Source organism: Chelonia mydas, chromosome 8, assembly GCF_015237465.2.
Source record: "Chelonia mydas isolate rCheMyd1 chromosome 8, rCheMyd1.pri.v2, whole genome shotgun sequence".
NCBI lineage: Eukaryota > Metazoa > Chordata > Testudines > Cheloniidae > Chelonia > Chelonia mydas.
Genome location: NC_057854.1, coordinates 35,494,643 through 35,518,315, shown reverse-complemented (window position 1 = coordinate 35,518,315; position 23,673 = coordinate 35,494,643). Strand labels below are relative to the sequence as shown.

General features: G+C 49.2%; 1 protein-coding gene across 4 annotated transcripts in view; it reads left to right on the top strand.

Annotated features, from left to right (window-relative positions):
* NRG2 (neuregulin 2) overlaps window positions 1–11,012 on the top strand; it is a 303,847-nt gene extending 292,835 nt beyond the window's left edge. For all 4 annotated transcript variants that reach the window (XM_043552601.1, XM_043552600.1, XM_043552603.1 and 1 more), the window contains one exon: window positions 8,661–11,012. In XM_043552601.1, the coding sequence (XP_043408536.1) occupies window positions 8,661–9,318 (658 nt within the window). In that variant the 3' untranslated portion in view covers window positions 9,319–11,012. The remainder of the gene's footprint in view (window positions 1–8,660) is intronic.
* The last annotated feature ends 12,661 nt before the right edge of the window (window positions 11,013–23,673 follow it).

Below are 23,673 nucleotides of genomic sequence, written 5' to 3'. Positions count from 1 at the left end.
CCAGCCCGTCCCCCAAATGCTGCTGCAGCAGTATAACGGGGCTGGCCATGGGAGGATGCCCCCAGGATAGGCACTGCATCAGGTTGCCATGGAGCCCTCCTGTAGGGAGCACACTGGGGCTGGGAGGAACGTGTCAGAGGCAGGAGGGAGTAGAGCTGGGGGGATTCTAGCCAGTGCTGCTGCCATGGGCATCCAGGGAGGTCCTGCCTCCATTGCACACTCGCCCTTAGAGCAGCCTGGAATAAGGCAGAGCCTCCTCTCCTGGGCCGCACCGGTGTGTGCTGCACCTCCAGAGAGCCCCAATTGCACCTTGAATATGGACAACATGGTGAAGGTTCATGGGGGACTCACAGGGCTGGGGGCAGGATCAGGCTGTACCAAATACACCGTGTCCAGCACAGCAGATAAGGCACAGACAATGCAGGGGTAAGGTAAGGGGAGCAGAGTACAGCAGTGCCGTATGCAAGTGCCACAAGCCTGGAGGCAAACAAGATGCACTGGACAAGCTGCGTGCAGGGATGGTGTTGTGGAACCAATGCGAGACAGCCAGGAAAGCTGGCCTATTGATTCTGAAGGCCATGCTCTACATAGGAGGAGAGAGCCAGGCATATGCCTGTGCTAGGGGACAAGGGAGTCACCTTCTAGTGAAATCTAGATGGCAAGAGAAGAAAACGACAGCATGGACACTCTGAGTCCCGATGAGTGAGAAAGGAAATAATAGTGCCCGACGAGTCTCTGGCCCAGATCAAATCAGAGTAAAAGCAAAGACCAGGCCCTTAGCCAAGAGATAGTGGAGACAGAAAAGGTACTGGATCTGGTGCTTAGCATCCTGGTGATTTGAAATACCAAGATGTCTGAGGTGGATGCAGCCAAACCAGGGGGCATCAATGGAGATTTAACATAAACTCCACTGATGTGTGCAGTGAAACCTGTTCATAAAGGCCACCAAAGGGAGGCACTGTATTAGTGCTGGGTAACAACAGGTGGCCACAGAAAGCAGCATGGTTAATATGGAGGAACACTCACGGGGCTAAGACTACACTGGCTTTTAAGACCAGGGAGGGTGGCTAGCTGGGGCCTCTCAGCACAGATCTCATTCACTGTGCCTCTTGTTTGGCAAGGTGAAGAATACAGCGAAAGGCACGGTCACTTGCATTTGGTATTAACCAATTAAGAGTCATAGAGTCACAGAGCTGAGCACAGGGGAGAGCCAGTGCGGAAAGGATCTCTTGGGGCTTCAGCTCCTAAGGAAGGGGAACATGGGAAGCTGGAATCATAGGGCATTTTACTGTGACACATCTAACGGTAGGAAACCGAGGCAGTTAGTAGGAAGAGGCTCTGCAGAGGGAAGTACCAAGGGAAAGGAGGAAATAAGAAGGACAATGCTGGGTGTTAAACGGTTCTTCCCACCACGCAGGGGGCACAGGTTCACAGACAGATTCCTGTGCTGAAGAAGTATGTCATTTATTTTCTGCTTCAGTGAGTGATTGGTTCATCGAACCAGGGCACAGCACAGGGTTAAACGCAAGTGACCCCCATATTCGGTGCTCGCCTTAAATACACTGTTACAAAATTATTCATTCTGTATTGTATAAACACCTTCTGTCTAGCACTAAGATTAGTTTGCCAGCTCGGTTGTTACCTGATTGGATTGCTGACCCCGTTGTTTATCTGATCCGATTGCTGGCTCAGCTTTTCACCTGGCTGTTCTCTTTCCTTGCTAGACAAGCAGGCATCTTTTCACATGCCCCAACACCTAAAATATACATCCTACATATTCCATCCTACACTGGGGGGACCCAAGAGTGAAAAGCATAAATGCAAGTGTATGATTTCAAAGGGAAGTCTAGAACAAGAAAGCAAGCCAGTGACTAAAAGAAGAGCTTATAAAGGACTTGAAAATTGAACTTTGCAGGGGCAGGAAGTGAGGTTGGATCTTCTAGAAATCAAATATGGGAGATGAAAGAGAGAGAGAGAAATTCATAGATTTACAGACTCTAAGAAAAGCAGGGACCATGATGATGATCTAGTCCAGGGGTGGCCAACCGGAGCCACATGCGGCTCTTCAGAAGTTAATATGCGGCTCCTTGTTTAGGCACCGACTCCGGGGCTGGAGCTACAGGTGCCAACTTTCCAATGTGCCGGAGGGTGCTCCCTGCTCAACCCCCTGCTCTGCCCCAGGCCCTGCCCCCACTCCACCCCTTCCCGTGCCCTCCCCTGAGCCTGCCATGCCCATGAGCTCTTCCCCCCTCCCCCTCCCGAGCCTCCTGAACATCACGAAACAGCTGATTGGGAGGTGTGGGGAGGGAGGGGGAGGTGCTGATCAGTGGGGCTGCCGGTGGGTGGGAGGCGCTGGGAGTGGGGGGGTCGGGAGATGATGTGGGGGCTGCTGACATATTACTGTGGCTCTTGGGCAATGTACATTGGTAAATTCTGTCTCCTTCTCAGGCTCCCTGATCTAGTCTGAGCTTCTGTATAGCACAGGTCAGAGATTTCATTCCTGCTTGAAGCCCAGAAACCTGTGGCTGAAGCAGAGAAGATAGAACTTGATCTAGAGATCCCATGTGAGGAAGAATTTACCACATTCCTGGATAAGGAGGAGAGGGTGTGGGTGGATGGTGTGAGAGAGGGAAGGAGTCAGTGGAAATATGGTTTCTACAAATGTATCTAGGAAAAGAATAAAGGGAAGGGAAGTAGAGGAGCTCTGGTAAGGGAGGAGGAAAACCCAATCCAGAAGAGTGTTGGGATGGTTATAGGACTGAGGGAAATCTGAGTCATTGTTCTAAGGCTTTGTCTGGATTCAGTGTGTGGATCTCTTTCTTTCTTTCTCCTCCATCCCCTCCACTCATCCCAGGAGTCTGCACCTTTACAGAGGTAACTGACCCGATTCCATTGCCTCTTGCTTCTTTCCTGAAGCTCTGATCTCCGTCTCGGAGCTCTCTCCGTGATCCCCACCTGCTGTATTTCAGCACGTCTCCCTCCCTTTGGCCCCATCGCTCCTTTCACGATCTCTAGACTGACCTCGTTGCTGCTCTCAGCCTCCTCGTCCCTTCCACACACACACACACCCGACTTCTCTCCTCTCAGTTGATTCCATCAACCTTTCATTTCTCACAGCTCCTCTCTTGATTCCCGTGTCTCCCTGTCTTGCTGCTCTGCCTGCCCTTTAATCCCCTCCCTCTGCATCTGCTGCTTCTGTGACTGCATCCAGGCTGCTGAGTGCCCTTGGGCAATGTCCCAGGCCTGCACTGAGCTCCTCCATGTCAGTTCTTTCTAGTGCTTCCAAAGCGTGGCGTCTCTTTTCCTCCTCCTGCTCCCTCCTGACACCTCACCCTCCTCTGCCTGCTCTCTGCCCAGCAGCTTGCCAATATTTCCCAACCGCCCATAAGAACTCTTCCCTGCCTCTGACCCTTCAACCTCTAATTCCACCCTTTCCTTCTTCCCACCACTCTGGGCTTCCCAAGCCTGACTGTGACTCTGCCTCCAAACCCTCCAACCCATTGCTTCCCATCTCTTGTCCTCCTCTGCTGCTCTTTATCTCTCGCCACTCCCACTATGACTCCTTTCCATCTGCCGACGTGCACCAACTGTCTCCCCGACTGGAAATAAACTCCTTGGGATGGACTTATCTCTCTACCTACCACCTTAGCTCCACCACCCTCCTTCCACTGGCTTTCTGTGTTTTACCACACCTCCCTACCTGCCTGGCTTCTGACTTCTGCTTTCCCTCAGACCCTGAAAGCAGAGGATCTTGATCTCTCCTGCTAAGTATCGTTAAGGAGCTGGGGAAGGAAATGGAACGCGTGGAGAGAGCCTTCCCTGATGTCCTCACAGGTTCTCATCCCACAGAGGAAACTGCACAACCTATTAGAATTGGACAAAGGGCAAACGTGAAGCAAACCCGGTGACCGCACAGCTGGGTGTTCCATTGCCGATCCTAGCGAAGTCGAGGAGGTTCAGTATCGAAATGAAACCGCCGGGAAAACAGAACCTAGCAACTACAGCTGGGGGAAAATTTTCAGACAACATTCCTTTTTCACTGAAAAATGCAGATTCAGGTTGACCAAAAATGTTTTCAAATTCACGGAATTGTTTCAATCAAACAAAAAAAATTCTGAAAAAATCGAAATGTTTCAACTTTCTTTGTGAATTTTACTTCAATTTGATTCAAGAAAGAAGTTAAAAAAGCCAAGAAATCCCTCAGAAACCAAACAAAACCTTTCATTTGACCCAAAGCTGGAATTTTTATTTTTCACTTTTTCAGTTTGCTGATCCGCCCCCCCGCCGCACACTCACACCCCATTTTTTGGGCTGGCCACTGACCGGAAAAATTGGTTATTTTCCCAGGTCTGCTAGCGCCAGCTACCATGGCACAGATTGTCCAGGTGATCAGAGCCCCCTAGTAGCACTACCAATGCTGTGGCCCAAGGCAGCCCAGCAGCTGCCATTTACCTTGATTTCTCTAAAGCTGTATTACAGCCTCCTACCCCCCAGAATGTAGAGAGGAATACTAGCGTGAGGGCAAAAACTGGCTGGCAGGCCATAGGCAGTGCAAGCAAACAGGGCACCCTCAGAACAGGGGAAGTATCAACAGGAGCCAGGCTTCAGGTCTGTGCTACTAAACATTCCCTGTAATCCCTGTGGAATGATCGGGGGCATCCCCCTGAGTCAGGGCTAGATTCTGCCTGTAGGAAGCAGAGGTGCGGTGCACAGGGGGCAGCCCTGCAGCAGGGGCTCAGCGTGACTCAGCCCCTGTTTCTCCCAGGGGACATTTTTGGGAGCACACACCAGAGCAGCAGCTCCACCAATCTACAGGGGAGAGCAGTGTGCACTCCCCTTTGTGTTCAGCTAACCGGTGTGGTGGTGGGCATGGAGGGGGACAGAACCATGCCCCTCCATCCTGCCCACTTGTGGGCAGCTAGCACCCACGCGGGCACTTGCAGGGAGCGAGGTGGTCCCCAGTTTCTAGGTGAGGAGGGCATCACCTTTCACCCTCCCCAGCCCCATCCCAACAGGGACTGGCCATCATCTGTGCAGCCAACCCCAAGCTTGGAGGGCTAATAAGCAGCAGAGGAGCTCTCCAAGCAGCACTAGCGATGTGGCAGGCTGGAAGAGCCAGACAGCTCTAAATTAGATGAGATTTAGGATAGTTAAATGCAAGGTGAGGCACCAAGGGAGATCCCTTAATCAGCCCAGATAGAAACAGGAGGCTGCTGCTTAGAAAGCAGCCGCGGGGTCAGAGAGTCCTGCAGGTTAGAGTGGAGGTTATTGGAGATGAGCTCACGCTCGAACGCTCTTGCTAACAGAGCAAATGAAATCCTGAGTGCTTGTCTATAAATAGAGGGCTCTCTCCTAAGCTAAAGGAGGTAATAAAGGTGCTTTATACAGTCATGGTGTGAGTGTGCTGAGGATATTGTGGGCACTTTGGGACCCTGTGTTAGAGAAAAGCCATTGCAGAGCTAGAGGGAGGGCAGAGAAACGCATTTCACAGAGGACGAGAGCCTGGGATGGTGCTGGTGGAAGGGCAGATACCAGTAACGTTGCACAAAACATATGTATCGGTAAAGCAGGAAAGAGACTGCCCTGGCGCAGAGGAAGTGGGAGAGCCAGAAGACAGGTCTGGAACTAAGGGCCTGACCCAAAGCCCATCAGTTTCAATGGAGAAGGCCCCAAAGTGGATCGTTTGATGATAAAGGGGTTGTGGCTGTATAGGGAGCATAGCAGAGGCGACCTGTCCTGGTGGGAGCTCTCTAAGGCATTGGCTCCTGGAGCACAGGGAGGGGGCGGCTCTGCACCCTCTGAAACAGGGTGACATCAGCGTGGCTGGAGAGGGCCCTCTGTGGTTGCTGGCACTGGGTGTGCCAGAGAGGCTGAGTCTTCTGGCAGCACTAGACTGGCGTAGTCCAGGGATAAGGACTGTGATTGTCCCTGGGCAAGGGCACAGGTGTTGGGAGGGAGGCACGCTGCCTTTCCTCTCCTCCTTGTGCACTCGTCCAGGAGGGTGGTCAGGCAATGCATGTAACTGCTGAATGAGGCAAATACATGGGGTGAAATGCTAGACATTGGCATCGTATGTCTCTAGGGATCTTTTCCAACCCAGCCGTCTAGGGCTTTCTCATCTAAGAGCAGGAGTACAGGAAAAACCCAGGGAGGAGAGAGAGGCTCCTGGTGGGGTCCCATCTCCTCTGTACCAATTTGTTACTCTGTGAGCTGATGTCCCTCCTCTATGTGATGATCGGTTTATGTTCCCACCCCCCTGCTCCACTATACCTCCAGTGAGCTCCATGGTGTCACACTGGTGAAAGGGCTGCAGGAGTCAGATCCAGCATGCACCTCTTTTGTGCACATCATGTAAATGAGCTGTGTGAGCGTCAAAAAGCTACAAACCCATGCACCTCAGGAGAACTTACTGTCTTTGAGTTGTGCTATAAACAAGCAAACACACACTTCCCTGTTCTGAGTCACCAAATATACAGACATCCTGGGCCATTTACGTACCATAGAATCATAGAATATCAGGGTTCAAAGAGACCTCAGGAGTCATCTAGTCCATTCCCCTGCTCAAAGCAGGACCAACACCAACTAAATCATCCCCGCCAACTTTTGCCGACTTTTGTCAAGCCAGGCCTTAAAAACCTCTAAGGATGGAGATTCTACCATCTCCCTAGGTAACCCATTCCAGTACCACTGTCCTAGTGAAATAGTTTTTCCTAATATCCAACCGAGACCTCCTGCACTGCAACTTGAGACCATTGCTTCTTGTTCTGTCATCTGCCACCACTGAGAACAGCCAAGCTCCAACCTCTTTGGAACCCCCCTTCAGGTAGTTGAAGGCTGCTATCAAATCCCCTCACTCTTCTCCTCTGCAGACTAAATAACCCCAGTTCCCTCAGCCTCTCCTCGTAAGTCATGTGCCCCAGCCTCCTAATCATTTTTGTTGCCCTCTGCTGGACTCTCTCCAGTTTGTTCACATCCCTTCTGTAGTGGGGGGACCAAAACTCAGCTCTGTGTCACCCGAATGTACAGTCATCCTGGGCCATTTATGTACCAACTCTGTGTTGCCCAAATGTACATTCATCCTGGGCCATTTATGCACCAGCTCTGTGTCACCCAAATGTACAGTCATACTAGGGCCATTTACTTACCACTTTTCTGTTCTATATATAGAATGGCCCTTTCCATATAGCTCAAAGGCCAAGCACAAACTCTAATATAACCCCTCAAATCAGCCGCTGCTTGGAGTGAGATGAAAGAATAGTCCCCTCCCACCACCTCATCCTCTCCCAGCCAGCTCCTCAAGCCAGTGTTCTGAGGACCTTGCAATGCACCCAGGATGTTAACAAACTTTGGGCTTGATTCTCCAAGGTGCTGAGTACCTCCCATTGAAATTAATGAGTTGAGAAGCCCTCAGCATCTTGCAGCATTGGGACCTTAGGCTCTACCCTACTAGCCAAAGAGCCAATTCCAGACTGAGAGCACCTAGAGAAGTTACACTGATGCAAAGACTTCCTGGCAGCTACAGCATCCTTCCCTAATTACTGAAGTGCCATGGAGCCCATGGCTGCCTTTGTGTTTGACTCAAAGCCCTTTCCCTCACACCTCCGTTGAAACACTGGACGTTGCGTTAGTAACAGAGGCATTCTTCGCTTTGGCTCTTGGGTGGTCCAGCGCTTCGGCATGGGGCTAGAAAGTGCAGTTTTACTGGGGGTGACATCTTTTGGAGGAGCCTTAAAAGTAACATTCTAATTGTTTCTGGTCGTAAAGTTCCCATGGCACTTTTTGCAAGAGGAGGGTTTTGAGCTCCAGTGTCATGGGCAAATTTCAGCTTTGTTAATTACATTTACCTATCTACATTCTCACCGTTGCTTCAACTGGACGTTATCCTTTGCTTCCTAAACTGTTTTGCAGTGTGGCTGGCATTGAGAGATGGATGGTGCATCTTACCTCGGAGGTGGCTAGATTTCATTGGTGGATGTCATAACCCCTGTGTTAGCTTCACCCCAGTATAGATGCTCAGAGCATCCAGTTTTCACATGTGGGTACCTTAAGCTGCTGCACAAGATGCTGGCATAAGACCATAGGGCTCACCATACCAGGTGGGACCAACAGTACAATGAGTCCAATGTCCTGTGAGCAACAGTGGCCAGCATTAGGTAGTACAGAGGAAGGTGTAAACCCCCATTCTGAACAAATATGCACTCACATGCCCATTGGGCTAGTGGGCGACTTCAGGTATCCAAATGGAGGGTTTGTATGTAGTAGGGCAATCACTTTTGGAAATAGGCCCTAGAGTCTGTAAAACCCCTTGGGACTTGGTTCTTCTAGGTGAAATTTACAGCATGAGGGCCCGGGTCTGTCAGTTACCATGTGGGTGTGTCAGTTACCCTGTGAGGGGCAGGGGTATGTCAGTTACCACCTGAGGGACGCAGGTGCATCAGTTACCACATGAGGGCACTGGTATGTCAGTTACCATGTGAGGGTGTGGGTGTGTCAGTTACCATGTGAGGGGTGTGGGTGTGTCAGTTACTATGCAAGGGTGTGGTTGTGTTAGCTATTTGGCCCTGGTAGTTTGGACCCCAGGGTCAGGTATTCCAATGGGAAGAATAATATCTGGAAAGCTCTTGTCAGTCAGGATCCTAACGTATTGTTTCTCTTTTCAGATATGTGTCAGCTCTGACAACACCAGCACGTCTGTCTCCTGTCGACTTCCATTACTCACTTGCTGCACAGGTACCTACCTTCGAGATCACCTCCCCCAATGCTGCCCATGCGGTGTCCCTTCCTCCTGCGGCACCCGTTAGCTTCCGAGTGGAAGAGCAGCAGCCTTTACTGCGACGCTACCAGGTGCCCTTCCAGGATATGCAGAGATACGACAGTTACTACCAAAGGAAGAGCTACTTGAATGAGAGCATGGGGAGCCTGCCTTCGAGCCCCTTCCGCATCACGGAGGATGACGAGTATGAAACGACACAAGAGTACATCCCAGCACTAGAACAACCAAAGAAAACAGCTAGCAACAACAGGCGGTGGAAAAGATCAAAACTCAACGGGCAGGTCTCACACAGAGCCCGGACGGTCAGAGACTCCTTCTCAGGAAGCAGTGCTTCATATAGTGAGTCTGATGAGGAGCTCATGGCGGAGAGCACCCCATTCTTAAGCATTCAAAACACTGAGGCAATGAACACAGATTCGCCGCCGCTGTATCGGCCGGGAGACAGCAGGACTTACTATTCCTTCGAGAGACAAAGCGCACAGGTGGAGAGCGGGCAAAGCAGATCGACACACATGAGACCCAAACAGGACTCGGCTCCTCTTTAGAAGCCACACAAACTCACGCACCCACAAACACACCTGTATCGAAAAGGAGGAAAGATATTTTTATTTTATATAAAAGAGGAAAAAATATAACAAATCAAATGTTTTATTTTCATTTTAGCAAAGTTGTCTTATAATAGCTAACAGCAAAGACTTTTTTATAGGGATCTCTATTTATATGTGACATCTTGACTTACAGCTTCCGAGAAAAAAACACACAAACAAAACAAAATAAATAAATACTAATAAAAAAAGACGGGCCAATTTTTGACAACTTAAAAATAGAAAAAAAAATATCGTCGTGCCTTTTTTTGCTGTATGCTAATGCCAGAGTCCATGCTGAGGATTACGTTTCAATCGCATTCTTAAGATCATAGGTTTTAGTTCAAGACAACTTACCATGTTAAGGGCACTTTCCCATTTGAAAAAAACAACACCCTCCACTTTGCCTCATCTCTAGATGTTTGTGATCTTGTTCTTTAAAACATTGTTAGAACACACACAAATGACATATATATGTATGTTCTCATAAATACCTCCTAAGGGGAATCCGTCTTGCCCACTCAAATAGTTGTAGTTTTGCATATTTCAGGGGGGAAAAATTACGTACCAGAATGCAGAAATAATGGGGTTTTTTGCAACACAGGTAGGAAGAGGGAAAAAAAGCATACAGTAGCAACAACTCTTACAATATATTTGTTGACCATGTTACTTGTGGGGTCCCAAGTAAAACTGACTCATTTTGGCACAGTTTTGTGAAGTTGTAGTCAAATGAATAAAACGTTTACATGAATGTGGTAAAATATTATGTCTTTATAGATGGTTGAATCCACTTCATTGGTGCAGACCCTGATTGGAAGGGAAACAGCCCATTGCAGCAGTTACAGATAAGCACTCTTGACTGATCAATTATTTTAAAAGATGGCTTTACAGTATTGCAAGAAACAATGTCAAGCTCAGACAGGGTTACATATTGGCCATAATAGTGCGGAAGAGTAGAGCAAAGGACATGGAGAAGTTAGTGACAGCACGACCACCAGTATAGCCCTGCTAATTGCTGTGAATCACCTACAGATAGTGTTGTGCGTGCTCCGTATGCAATTAATCCCCATTTAAAGTCACTGCAATGCATCCCAGGACCCTGCCCCTGGCTAATGAAAGAGGCGGGCAATGTATCAGGAAAGCCATTCAGTGGATTCTTCTGTATCCATGTGCCGTATATTGTAAAGAAAGTTGTTATCATAATGTGCCAGTGTTACATAAGAATGTGTTGTCAAAGATGGATGTCACATTTGGGGCAGCCCTGGCCCCTGGACCCGTGGCTCAAAGAGACAGTGCCGTGTGTCCAAGCAGCAGACCGTTCACATGTGAAAGTGCCCCTCCTTTCAGTTCACTGCAGCAACCCTGTTTACATTGTAGCCTGACTTATTTTTTTTATATTTTCACTTCTGCATGTCCTTTGCATTTCAGATACTGTAGATTGGATGCATGGTGAAGCTGTGACTGAGAAGATAATATAACAATTGACAGTGTATTTCATTTAACTTTTAGCAATAAAGTAACTAAACCCTCTATTCCTCACCCACAATGGGGTCAGATGGAACCTCTGCTAATTAGTCATAAGATGATTGTAAACATTTGCTCTGGATTGTCTGAATGTCTGAACTCTTGACTGTTTAACACTTGAACATTTTTTATATTATAAATAAAATAAGAAATAATTAATGTTTCCAGCATTAATCTTAAATCAGTGATCAGATTGGGGGTGGAAGGAGTGGTGTTACACAATCCCAAACTCCACCCACAGCCTGAAGCTCTATCCACAGTCCTAAACTCCACTTACATCTCAGAGTAGCTGGATGTTGGCGCTAAAATTCTCAGTATCGAACTAGCTAAAAGAGACATTTCAACTTCCACCATTATGCTTCAGAGTCAACACCTCATTGAGGTGAATGGTGGGGGAGGTCAGTCCACACTTTTCTCAGAGCTATTGTTGCATTCTGTGTTTGCAGACCAAGTGAGACAGTGCAGCATCAGGACACATTTGGAAGATTTCCTTTGCAACTGTAAGGCTTAGAAACATGCCTCCAATTTTTCAAATGTGGGCAGTAATATGGGGGGGCTTCCATTTTTATGTGGCCAAACTGACACCTGTTGGGGCAGGAGTCTCAGAAGTGGCTGAGACACAGAGCTTCAGGTGCACTATTGGAAATCAGGCCTAGGGTATCTTAGGATGGACACATTAAAAAAGGAGGAATGCAAAATCAGAAGCCACTTTTGAAAATCTTGACCTTTCATTTAAAAAGGTTATTTATTTTTTTAAAAAGAAAAGGAGTACTTGTGGCACCTTAGAGACTAACCAGTTTATTTGAGCATGAGCTTTCGTGAGCTACAGCTCACTTCATCGGATGCATAGCATATCGTGGAAACTGCACTATTTTTTTAAAGACAGCTGACCTTCTGCCACTGCTGAAGGGGCCAGTGGGAAGGTGTCAGTGTGAAAAGTCAACCCCAAACTTGTTTGCAGGCTGACAAGCAGCCTATGGCCATTGTTTATAGGAAGCTACACAATGGTCTTAACACCTTGCAGCACTTTGTAACAGACCATAATAATACTGGTGGATTTTTCTCCTCCTGGATTGTGTTTAAAGTTGATTAGCTTCAGTCATGAGGTGTCAATGAAAATGATTGCCACAGGGCTGAAATACAGCTCTGGAATCAGTACAAAGGCATCTTGGCTACACTGGCTTTGTCTCAACCCCATTGTCAAGGTGCTGTGGGGACAACGAAATGGGTGCACACCAGAGAGCGCATGAGGCCTGAACACCCTGTGGCTGGCCTTGGTGCATGCGGGGGGCGGGGGGCATATAAAGAGCTTGTGTACCCCATGCAAATGCCTGGCAGAGGTGCCGTCCAGCACTCGGGGCTCAGGGATGGGTGTCGGCAGAGCCATGCACTAGCCTGTGGCGAGGGAACTACCACCTAGCCCCACACAAGCCCATGGCTGGTGCAGCGTACACCCCTCCCACACACTGGACAGCACAGGTAACGATTGTGTCTCACTGCAGCACTGGCCTTCCTGGAGCTCTGCCTCCATCCCGCAGGCAAGGCTGGATGTCAAAGGCACAATCCAGCCCCAGAGAATGAAGGCAAAAGCGTCCCCTGTTGTCCATGACTGAGGCGCAGCACCTCAAAGAGAGGGGCCTGATGGTTTGAGGTTCTGGACCTGAGTGACTCCCAAAGAAGGAGTGCAAACGGGGTCAGGATTGCCTCCTCCCCAGCAGTCTGTTTCAACATCAGCCTCCGAAAGCCTTTGAACCAAATTCTGCCCCCCCCCCCCCCGGGGTAAATATCTCCAAGTACCTATTCCTTGAACTCAAGGGACTGCATGGGGTGGAACCAGGGAGCGCGTCTACATTTGACCTCGATGTACATGCTCTAGCTTGAGTGAGCATGCTAAACCTAGCAGTGTAGCCTCAGGGGCAGCGCTTGGAGGTGGGGGATCGGGGCAGGGTGGGAGCAGCAGACAACTAAGTACAAGCCCATCTGAGACACTCAGTACACACTCGGGGCGTAGCTGCTCATCACCTTGCTGGCGAGTGAAGGTAGAGTGAGTACGTCCGCCTGAGCTGAAAACATTGGCTGTGTAGATGTCTCCTGAGCAGGATCTGGACAGCCACTGCCTCCTACCAGTTTGTTAAGAGCGTGTAGAGCATTAGCTACATAGGGCTGGGGATTGAGGGTTTCTGGGTCTAGGCTGGGCTCTGCCACAGATTTGCCATGTGACCTTTACGGAGAAAAATCAGTTGACCTCCCTGCACTGTGATTTCGTACAGGGGTCGAAGAGGGCTGTGGCTGCGTTCCCCAACTCACGGGGCTTTGGGCAGCTTCAGCAGCCATGGCTGCAGTGTGCTCTGAAACTCTCCTGTGGAAGCAGCTGTAGCAGGGCAAAGCATGTCTTGGTACTGCTAGTGATGCTGGATGCTAGGCTCAAAGCACCCTCAGACACAGTGACTGAGGGGTCCCTGGTGTCTGTCCCTCCCAGTGGCAGTTTTGCCTCAGAAAAGTGACTGACAATCAGAGACACAGCCATCAGCTTTCATGATTAATGAAAATGATTAGGGGGCTGGGGCACATGACTTACGAGGGGAGGCTGAGGGAATTGGGCTTATTTAGTCTGCAGAAGAGACGAGTGAGGGGGGGATTTGATAGCAGCCTTCAACTACCTGAAGGGGGGTTCCAAAGAGGATGGAGCTCGGCTGTTCTCAGTGGTGGCAGATGACAGAACAAGGAGCAATGGTTTCAAGTTGCAGTGGGGAAGGTCTCCATTGGATATTAGGAAAAACTATTTCACTAGGAGGGTGGTGAAGCATGGGAATGGGTTATCTAGGGAGGTGGTGGAATCTTCATCCTTAGAGGTTTTTAAGGCCCGGCTTGACAAAGCCCTGGCTGGGATGATTTAGTTGGGATTGGTCCTGCTTTGAGCAGGAGGTTGGACTAGATGACATCCTGAGGTCTCTTCCAACCTGTCAAGGTTCCTTCTCCACTCTTAACTCCAGGGTACAGATGTGGGGACCTGCATGAAAGAGCCCCTAAGGTTATTCTTACCAGCTTAGGTTAAAAACTTCCCCAAGGTACAAACTTTGCCTTGGCCTTGAGCCGTATGCTGCCACCACCAAGCGTTTAAACAAAGAACAGGGAAAGAGCCCACTTGGAGACATCTTCCCCCAAAATATCCCCCCAAACCCTACACCCCCTTTCCTGGGGACGGCGTGATAAGAATCCTCACCAATTTGTACAGGTGAATACAGGCCCAAACCCTTGGAACTTAAGAGCAATGAAAAATCAATCAGGTTCTTAAAAGAAGAATTTTAATTAAAGAAAAAGTAAAAGAATCACCTCTGTAAGATCAGGATGGTAAATACCTTACAGGGTAATCAGATTCAAAACATAAAGAATCCCTCTAGGCAAAACCTTAAGTTACAAAAAGACACAAAAACAGGAATATACATTCCATCCAGCACAGCTTATTTTACCAGCCATTGAACAAAGGGAAATCTAACGCATTTCTAGCTAGATTACTTACTAACTTAACAGGAGTTGTGAGGCTGCATTCCTGATCTGTTCCTGGCAAAAGCATCACACAGACAGACCAAACCCTTTCCCCCCCCCTCCAGATTTGAAAGAATCTTGTCCCCTCATTGGTCATTTTGGGTGAGGTGCCAGCGAGGTTACCTTAGCTTCTTAACCATTTACAGGTGAAAGGATTTTGCCTCTGGCCAAGAGGGATTTTATAGCACTGTATACAGAAAGGTGGTTACTCTTCCCTCTATATTTATGACACAACCCTAATCTTCTATGATTCTATGATCTCAAGCCCTTGCACTGGGCACAGCTGCTAATGGCACACACAGGTTCTTCTGGGACGGTGGGGGAGGGGTTCACGTGGGACAGTGGCTCTGGGGTCCCACATTCCTTACAGCCCATTGCATTGTCACATAGGGCATCAGCAGCTACAGTTCAACAAGCCCCTTGGCAGACACAATAAGGACCTGAGGGGCATGCCAGGTGAAGGACACAGGACCCTCCTGTGGGCCAGCCATGATTGCTAGCCCTATGCTGAAGGAGCAGGCTGCTGCCTGTCAGGCTTCTTGCGCATTACCACCCCAAAGGCCAGCATTAGGGCCATAGGTCTACCCCCTTCTACCTGGCCAACACAGCTGGTCAGACACGGGGGCAGGGGGCTACATGCTGCATCTTTTAAAGATAACAATGGTTATGCTCCCCTGGTGCAGTGGGGAACCCTGGGAGGGACTGGCCCTAGCAGCCAGCTCTAGCTCTCCATGCCACCCCTAGCATGGGTCGTGGCCCAGCAGTTGCAATCTGGCCCTTTGTCAGCACATGGTGCAATGACGGTGACTTGTGCTTCTCCACCTTAGTTTCAGATGCAGAGGGCTTCTGAGGATGGCCCAGCAAGACACTTAGTAAGGGATTGATGCAAAGCCAAATGGGCACTAGTCCAATGACTTCAGTAGGCCTGGAGCCAGCTCTAAATGCTGGAACCCAGAAGCAAAGGAATGGGAAATGCATCTGTAACCGCAGACATGAAATGAAGTCTCAGGCAGGCTGGAAAGAAGCAGTTTGTGGAAGAGGCCAGGGCTTCAGGACCAGGGATTAGCGGGCCATAACAAAGGCATGTGAGTGTGTATCCATGAGCACAATCCATATTGAAAGGGCGGGCTTTTCAGACATTTTAGGTGCACAGTCACAGTAACCACGTACCCAAAACTTGGCAAATTTGTACACATGCACATCATGGCTAATATTTTCATTAATGACTTGGCTAATGGAGTCGAGCGTACAAAAGGTGGCAGCTGACACCAAGTTGGGAGGGGTTGCAAGCACCTTGGAGGCCAGGTTTAAAATTAAAAAATGACCTTGGAGACTTAGTCTGAATTCAACAGGATGAAATTCAATAAAGACAAGTGCAAAGTACAACACTAAAGAAGGAAAAAAAATCAAATGCACAGCTACAAACTGGGGACTAACTGGCTAGGTGGTGATACTGCTGAAAAGGAGCCAGGGATTATAGTGGCTCACAGACTGAATGAGAGTCAACAGTGTGATGTAGCTGCAAAAAAGGCTAATATGATTGTGGGGTGTATTAACAGGAGTGTTGTATGCAAGACACAGGAGGTAACTGGCCCACTCTGCTTGGCACTGGTTATGCCCCAGCTGGAGTTCTGTATCCAGTTCTGGGCACCACAATTTAGACACAATGTGTACAAACTGGAGAGAGTCCAGAGAAGAGCAACAAAAAATGATAAAAGGTTTTGAAAAACCTGACCTGTGAGGAAACGTTAACTGCCCTCCCCCCCCCGCACCGGCCCGGATATGTTTCATCTTGAGAAAAGAAGACTGAAGGGGGACCTGACAACAGTCTTCAAATATGCTAAGGGCTGTCTAAAGAGGATGGTGATCAATGGTTCTCCATGTCCACTGAAGGTAGGACATGCAGAAATGGGCTTAATCTGCAGCAAGGGCAATTCAGGTTAGATATTAGGAAAAACTTTCCTACTCTAATGGTAGTTAAGCTCTGGAACAGGCTTCCAAGGGAGGTCGTGGAAGCCCCATCATTGGCAGCTTTTAAGGACAGGTTGGACAAACACCTGTCAGGGCTGGTCTAGGTTTTTTTGGTTCTGCCACAGTGCAGGGGGCTGGACTTGATGACTTCTTGCCGCACCTTCCTGCCCTTCATTGCTGTGGTTCTATGATTCCATTTGCATGTGCAATCCTGGAGCATAAAGTGGGTGTGAATTTGTTCGTCTAGCCTGTCGGAAAACAGGGTGGTACTTTTCATAACTGGCGTAGAGCTGGCGGTGAGGGGTGCTGCCATGTCATGCTGGAGAACCTGTCAGTGCTAAGCTCTCCTGATCTGTGCCCACAGGTGCTACCTCAGCAGAACTATGTGCTAATCCGTGTCACCGACATGCTGTGGCAGATGCAGCCACTCGCTCCACCCCCATAGTGGGGGGGGAGGGGCTTTTCCTCTCAGCAGGAGCAGAGGAGGAGGATGGATTCACTCCCCATTTGTTGCAACATGGCTAGGGAGCAAAGTCCTGCAGGCAGGAGGGCACCTTCAGCAAGGACTAAAGCATTTGAAGTGAATGAGCCCAAGATTATTCTGGTCCTGGTGGGAAGTCTCTTGATTTATGCCAGGGCAAGTGAGGGGAGAAACTGGACATCCAGGTCCACCTCTGGCTAGTACTGGGAATGTGGCATAGTCAGCGAGGGAGACGTGGGTTCATGTCTGCTCTACTATTGCTCCCTGTGTGACCTTCATTCCCCCAGTTGTAAAATAGAGAGAATAGCCCAGCTGTACATCTCAGGGGTCTCGTGAGGGTAACTATGTTGAAGATTGTGAGGTGCTCAGACATGAGGGTAACAGGGACCAGCAAAGTACCCTAGAAAGCCACCAATGGGCAGAGCAGTTTTGATATGAACTTGTATTCTCACCTTGGGAGTAGCCCCAGGTGCAGTCTGTTCTTCATCACCAGAGGAATAATGAGTCAGGCCCTGCTGCCCAGATCCAGCCCCTTAGCTTGGCTCCAGGCACGGAGCAGGCGTGGGTCCCATCACAAGCTGTTTCCTGTGGTTGCAGGAGGTGCTGTAGAATTGATGAGCCCTCTAGCCCTCCTCCAGGTGCTCTGCCTGTGTCTCCTGGGGATTTCTGACAACACAGGGAGCAAAGCAAGAGCTGGAAGGTAAAAAGGAATCTTACGTCATCAGCCTCCCATTTGCTTGGCACATATTCCCTGGGATGGCTTTATTTCCATATTTAAAGAATAACTAAATACGCAAGCCAAAGGGCTCAAAATTGACTTTGCTGCCAAGTGCAAACATAAGGGTTCAACATGACGGTGTCTTGAAGACTTATGTAGATTTATAGCCACGGCTTATGTCAAGACTAACAAGCACACTGCGGTTGGGAACAAACTCTTATCCCACAATCACTTGTGCCCTTTGATGCTGCTGGCTCATCCAGGAATGATTTAGTGGCGCTGCTGAAAGACAGCTACAGAAACAAACCGCAGTGAAATAATGCTACCAAAAGAACTATGTGACAGCTGGAGGGGACACAAAACCAGAAGGCTGGCATTTCACAAGGGGGCCACCTATTTTGGGTACCCTACTTGAAACACCTAGCACCTGTTTTTAAAAGTCACTGAGCACCTGACACTCCCTTTGCCCTCACCAGGAGCTGGTGCACGTCTGCACCTCTGCACGTCAGCTCAAGTTGGACACCCCAGATGCTGTGGCACCACAAGTCAGTGGAGACTTGAAAAGTAATGCTTAAAGAATTAGATGGGCCCAAGCCATCATTTTCAAAACCAAATGCAACCTCACCCTTCTTTCAGGGATGATCAGAGATCTGGCTTGACACCACATGTTTTGGTTTTTTATTTATAGGAAATTTCAGGGGGAAAATCTGTACTTTCCCATGATCAGCTTTCTTTGAAAAGCCATTTGATAAAAATGTGTAGTTTCCCCAAACCCACAAGTGTTGAAATCAATGGATTTGGGGGGGAGGGATAACTCAGTGGTTTGAGCACTGGCCTGCTAAACCCAGGGTTGTGAGTTCAATCCTTGAGGGGGCCATTTAGGGATCGGGGCAAAAAAAATTGGCGATTGTGCCTGCTTTTAGCAGGGGGTTGGACTAGATGACCTCCTGAGGTCCCTTCCAACTCTGATAGTCTATGAGTCAATGGGGGTTAGGCACTCACATGTCTTTGAGCATCTGCCTCTAAGTGACATGCAGGAGGGTGTGGATGAGGTCACACAGGACGTCTAGGACACGGCAGGGCACTGAATCCACAATTCACAAGGTTCTTGTGCTAACCGCGACACCAGTCCTCCTCGCTTGGCTAGTGATGTCACAGTTCAAGGGCCTGGTACGTTTGCACTGTAAGGCCACAGTTTTGCATGTCGCTCTCTTTTTGGCCTGGCATCGGCCTGAGAAAATCTTTTGGCTGATAATTTGCGGTTTTTAAGTGGCAGCACACAGAACAGTTTTTAACGCGTGAAAGAAAACACCATCTTTCTAACCTGTTTATATCTGCTCCTAACTCAGAAAATAGTCAAGGCTATAAACTTCCAACACCTTTTAGACATGAGCCTGAATGAGATCTAGTGCCTAGACCTAATGCTACATCATTCAGTTAATCCAGCCTGGCTACTATGGGCTTAGTTCTACTGATTTTCGCATTGCCAGACCCTCAGCAGGTGTAGATCGGTGTATGACCCCCCAGGGTCACCTTCTGGGGAGCTAGCCTGCGGTTTGACCCGAGTGTAACTGCTCTGCGTTCATGCACATCCCTCCTGATTTATACCTGTGAAAGTGAGAGGTGAATCAGGCTGTGTAACTTGTGTGTGGGAAGCCTGCTTGGCTCTGTGACAGAACTATTACAGGTCAATTAGTTAACAACGGGACCTGCTTGGCGTGCGGTGGCAATTCAGAGACAGAGCAGCCATTTTAATTCTGCCTCTTTGCAGAGATGGTTTGATTTTCATTTTGGAAATTTGTGCGACGTTGCTACAAAATACAATGGTGAGAAATCAGAATCCCAGCTATTCTGAGCCGTGCTGACCATATAGCAGCAGCCTCAAAGCTGTCAGATCCAGCCCTGCACCAGTCCCATCTCAGTTCCCAGCAGATGGTGTGTTTTGGGGAGAAAGAGAAAAGGCTGGGGCCACCTTTTACCTTCCCCAGAACAGTCCCTTGAGATTATGGGCAGCTGTGTGTAAATTAGAGTCGCATTTGGGATCAGGGGAATGTAAAGGTAGTTTAAAGCTGGCCACCCTGCACAGCTCAGCTGTATGAATGAATTGGGTCCAAGATACCTAATTCTTACCAAAATATACAGTGCTACCTGAGGGGGTAAATGGGCACACCCTGACTGTGTGCATGTGCCAAATTGCGCATACGCATAGGTTTGTTCACCCTTAGTTGGTGCAAGCCCCTGTGCATACACGGGAAGAGGTCTGACAGATGCCTGTGTGCACATGCGCAGTGTTCATGTTTGATGGAATGTATTGTATCAAATAAACAAGACTCAATCAGTTTTATTAGTCAAAGACAAAGCAGCACAACACGGAGGGGAAAGGGTTAATACTTTACCAATCTGATCCGGGAAGCAGAGTCTCCAGGCCATTATGGGGAGGAGGTGGGGGAGGTGATATCTTTTATTGGACCAACTTCTGTTGGTGAGAGAGACAAGCTTTCGAGCGCCACAGTGCTCCTCATCTTCTGAAAGCATCTCTTTTACCAGCAGAAGTTGGTCCGGTCGCCTCCTCCACCTTGTCTCTCTAAAATCCTGGGACCAACACGCCTACAACAACGCCCAAGTTGTTTACAACACACAGAAGTATTCATGCATTACCCAAGACTTACATACAGTTCTTACCAGTTTCTTATCTTTGTTTGGAACATATTTTTCAAGGCACAAAGACATCAGACCCACCATCCTTAGAGCTCTGGACCAGCACCTGGTGCAATTTGACAGGCCTTAACAAGACCTATATCTTATCCCAGGTAGTTCCTCATGTGATGGGGTGTTCACGCCATACCAGCCTTGAATGGGTTAATGAGACTGAGGCCTGGTCTACACTGGAGGGGGGGGGCGGATCGATCTAAGTTACTCAACTTCAGCTCAGTGAACACCGTAGCTGAAGTTGACGTACTTAGACCTACTCCCCGCGGTGTCTTCCCTGCGGCGAGTCGACTGCGGACGCTCCCCCGTCCACTCTGCCTGCGCCTCTCGCGGTGCTGGAGTACAGGAGTCGACGGGAGAGCGCTCGGGGGGTCAACTGAGCGCGTCTGCACTAGACGCAATCAATCGACCCCCTGCTGGATCGATCGCTGCCTGCCGATTGGGCGGGTAGTATAGACACACCCTGAGAAGGGTCACACGTGAGGGGAATTAGGCTCGCTAAGCTAGACTGGAGCACCAAGGGTTTAAAAATAGCGTGTGCTCAGCACCCCCCAGCAGCCCCGCAGATCAGTTCCTCCCCCTCCTTCCGCACCCTCCCAGCGCCTCCCATCCACTGCAATCAGCTGTTCGGCGGCGTTCAGGAGGCCCTGGGAGGGAGTGGAAGGAGCTGCTCGGTGGGGCTGCCTGCGGACAGGAGGGGTAGGGGGACGAGGAGGACTTGGTGGAAAGGGTGGAGCGGGGGCGGGGCCTGGGGTAGAGCAGGGGTTGAGCACCCCTGGGAACTGGGGAAGTCAGCGCCTCTGGTTATGATAAAGCCAAGAAGCTGGCAGCTAAAGGAGGCTCCAGTGTGGAGGCCTGTGGTCAGGGGCACTGGAACAGGGAAGGCCAAGGGGACATGGTCCCATCACTTTTTACAGGCAGTAAGGGAGAGCGATTGGGGGTGAGGGCAGAAAGGAGTGAGTGGAGACACAGTCTTGGGGGTGAAGAGGCCGTGCTGGAGCAGGACCTCAGGGGAAGGGGTCGTGTGGGGGCGGGGCCTCAGGGAGAAGGGGCGGTATGGGGGTGGGACCACGGTTTAGGCACCGGTGGCCCCCCGACTTTTAGGGAGCTTCCACTGCTCCTGCCTGTAGTCACTGTCTAGTCTTAGAGAGGGAAAGGAGGAAATCAGGGGGAGATTAGAAGCCCTGGAGTCCTGGCCCTGGCCCTGAGGGAAGGACAAACCCAGAGAAGAAGCCTGATGGAGGTGAAGTAGGAGCAGCCCAGGAAATGGTAGCAAGGTTTGGGACTGTGCAGACCTTGGCTGCTGATTATGGGATCCCTGGGCTGGAACCTGGAGTACAGGGTTGCCCAGATTCCCCTACCAGTCACTGGGGAAGTGGCACAGATTGGGAAATGGAACAGTGGGACTTTGGTGCCCCAGAAGGGGCAGACGATAGTGACCTGGCCAGAGGGCCAAGCCCCAAAGAAAGAGCAAGTAATGACAAGAGAGTACCTGAGTCGCAGAGAGATAGGCAGCAGGGCACGTGGATGAGCAGCAGGAGGTGTGTTCGATCTGAAGAGAGCTAATTCCCAGAGCAACCAGCATGAGGTTCCCTAGAGGTGACTGTACCCCATGACACCTATGCATACCCAAGAGCAGAGTTTATACACAGCTCACCTACTAAAACAATTTCTTTCAGCATAAGCACAAAGGATGCTGGGAATGTGGTTCATGATCTACACAACTTTAGCATAAGTTCAAAGTCTTTTAGAAATACATGGTATTTGCTAACATAAAGGTGGCATTGTTCTCCTAGCCTTTCAGGACAGGCACTTATTTATAAGGTTTCATGTACAGTACAACAGTAGTTGAGACTATAATGATTCCAACTTCTGGAGCGTTGACACAAATCCAGTGCCTTTTCAAACGTGAATGTACTACGGCTGGAATGTACTCACTGAGAGCTATGCAGTGGTGAAGTCTCAGTGCTAAAAAATCATCTCAGTGGCAGCTGTGATCCAGATGTTGTCAAGGTTTTGGGGCAATCTGGTTTGCAATACTGAGTTAAGTTCAATATTACCAGTGATAAACTTGTCTTTGTTAATTGCAAGGTAGTTGCCTCCCTATATACAGGGTATTTACCATCCCCCAGTACTGTACTATTGGAGCACTTCACAGTCTTTAATGTAGTTATCTTCCCAACACCCCAGTGAGGTAGGGCCCTGTTGTCATCTCCATTTTACAGCTAGGGAATCAGGACAGTGGGAAACTAACTGAATTGCCAAGGTCATAAAGAGAGTATGCAGCACACAGAAATTTCAGCCCAGCTCCCTGAATTCCTAGGTAAGAACCCTAACCCGTAGGCCACCCTTTCTCAATGCTGTTAATATGGCTTGTCAGTGGTTTCACTTCTACACTAGAAAAATATAGCCTCTTTCTGACCTCTTGTTTTACTTGAGTCCAGATTAGAAGAGGCTGCAAGTCGCTAAAATGTGGTGGCTGCCGTGACATGAGATGGTGATCTTCTCCATTTCCTATAAGGAGGATTTTCTTAACTACAGTCACATGTGTGGGTGACTCAAGATACACATTAGTGCAGTCTCTTGGCTGAGTGCCTTACTGTCTCCATCCCCAGATCCATCCGCATCCCTGTGGTATCGTCTCCTCCTGCTCGTCTCTTAATGTAGGCTCCAACCCTGTCTCTGGATCCCCTCACACAGACCCCCTGCCTCCACACACTGTCCCACTGAAGTCAATGGAACGATGCTCAGGCGAAGAAGACCAGGCCCTTAGAGAAAAACAGAAGCTGCACTTGATCTCCCACATGCTCGTTGTGCGCTGGCTCCTCGTCATGAGCAGCTGATCATAACTGCGGCCTCTGTGAAAGTACCTTCACTTTGATGAAATCAGCGATGAAATCAACCTTGGCTTGTTAGGTTGAGCGTCTTACTGTGGTAAAACATCCCGGATTGCTCTGTGAGGACGTACAATACTTTTGTTTCTCTAGAGAAATGATAACTGCTGTAGGCCAGTTGTACAGCGAGGCCACATTTATAGGTGGTGTTGGAAGCTTGCAACTTGCAGGCCTTTTCCTTTTAGCTTTTCCAGGGGAAGTCTACTCGGAGCAATGATGGGCACTGCAGGGAGGGGGCAGGGTGATTTCTAAAGCACAGCGACATGTTGTGCATTAATTGGTTCAAGCAGACGCTGCTAGTGAAAACTACTCTCCCTAGTGTGCTTTAATGTAGTACTACTACAGCACTAGATTAACACAGCCTAGGGACCTTTAGTGTGCACCAGCAGGGTCCATATGGACCTATTAACCTACAACACGAGTGCACTTAGGAGATCACAGGGTTGGAACCTGTCCTGTGTATCACCCCACTG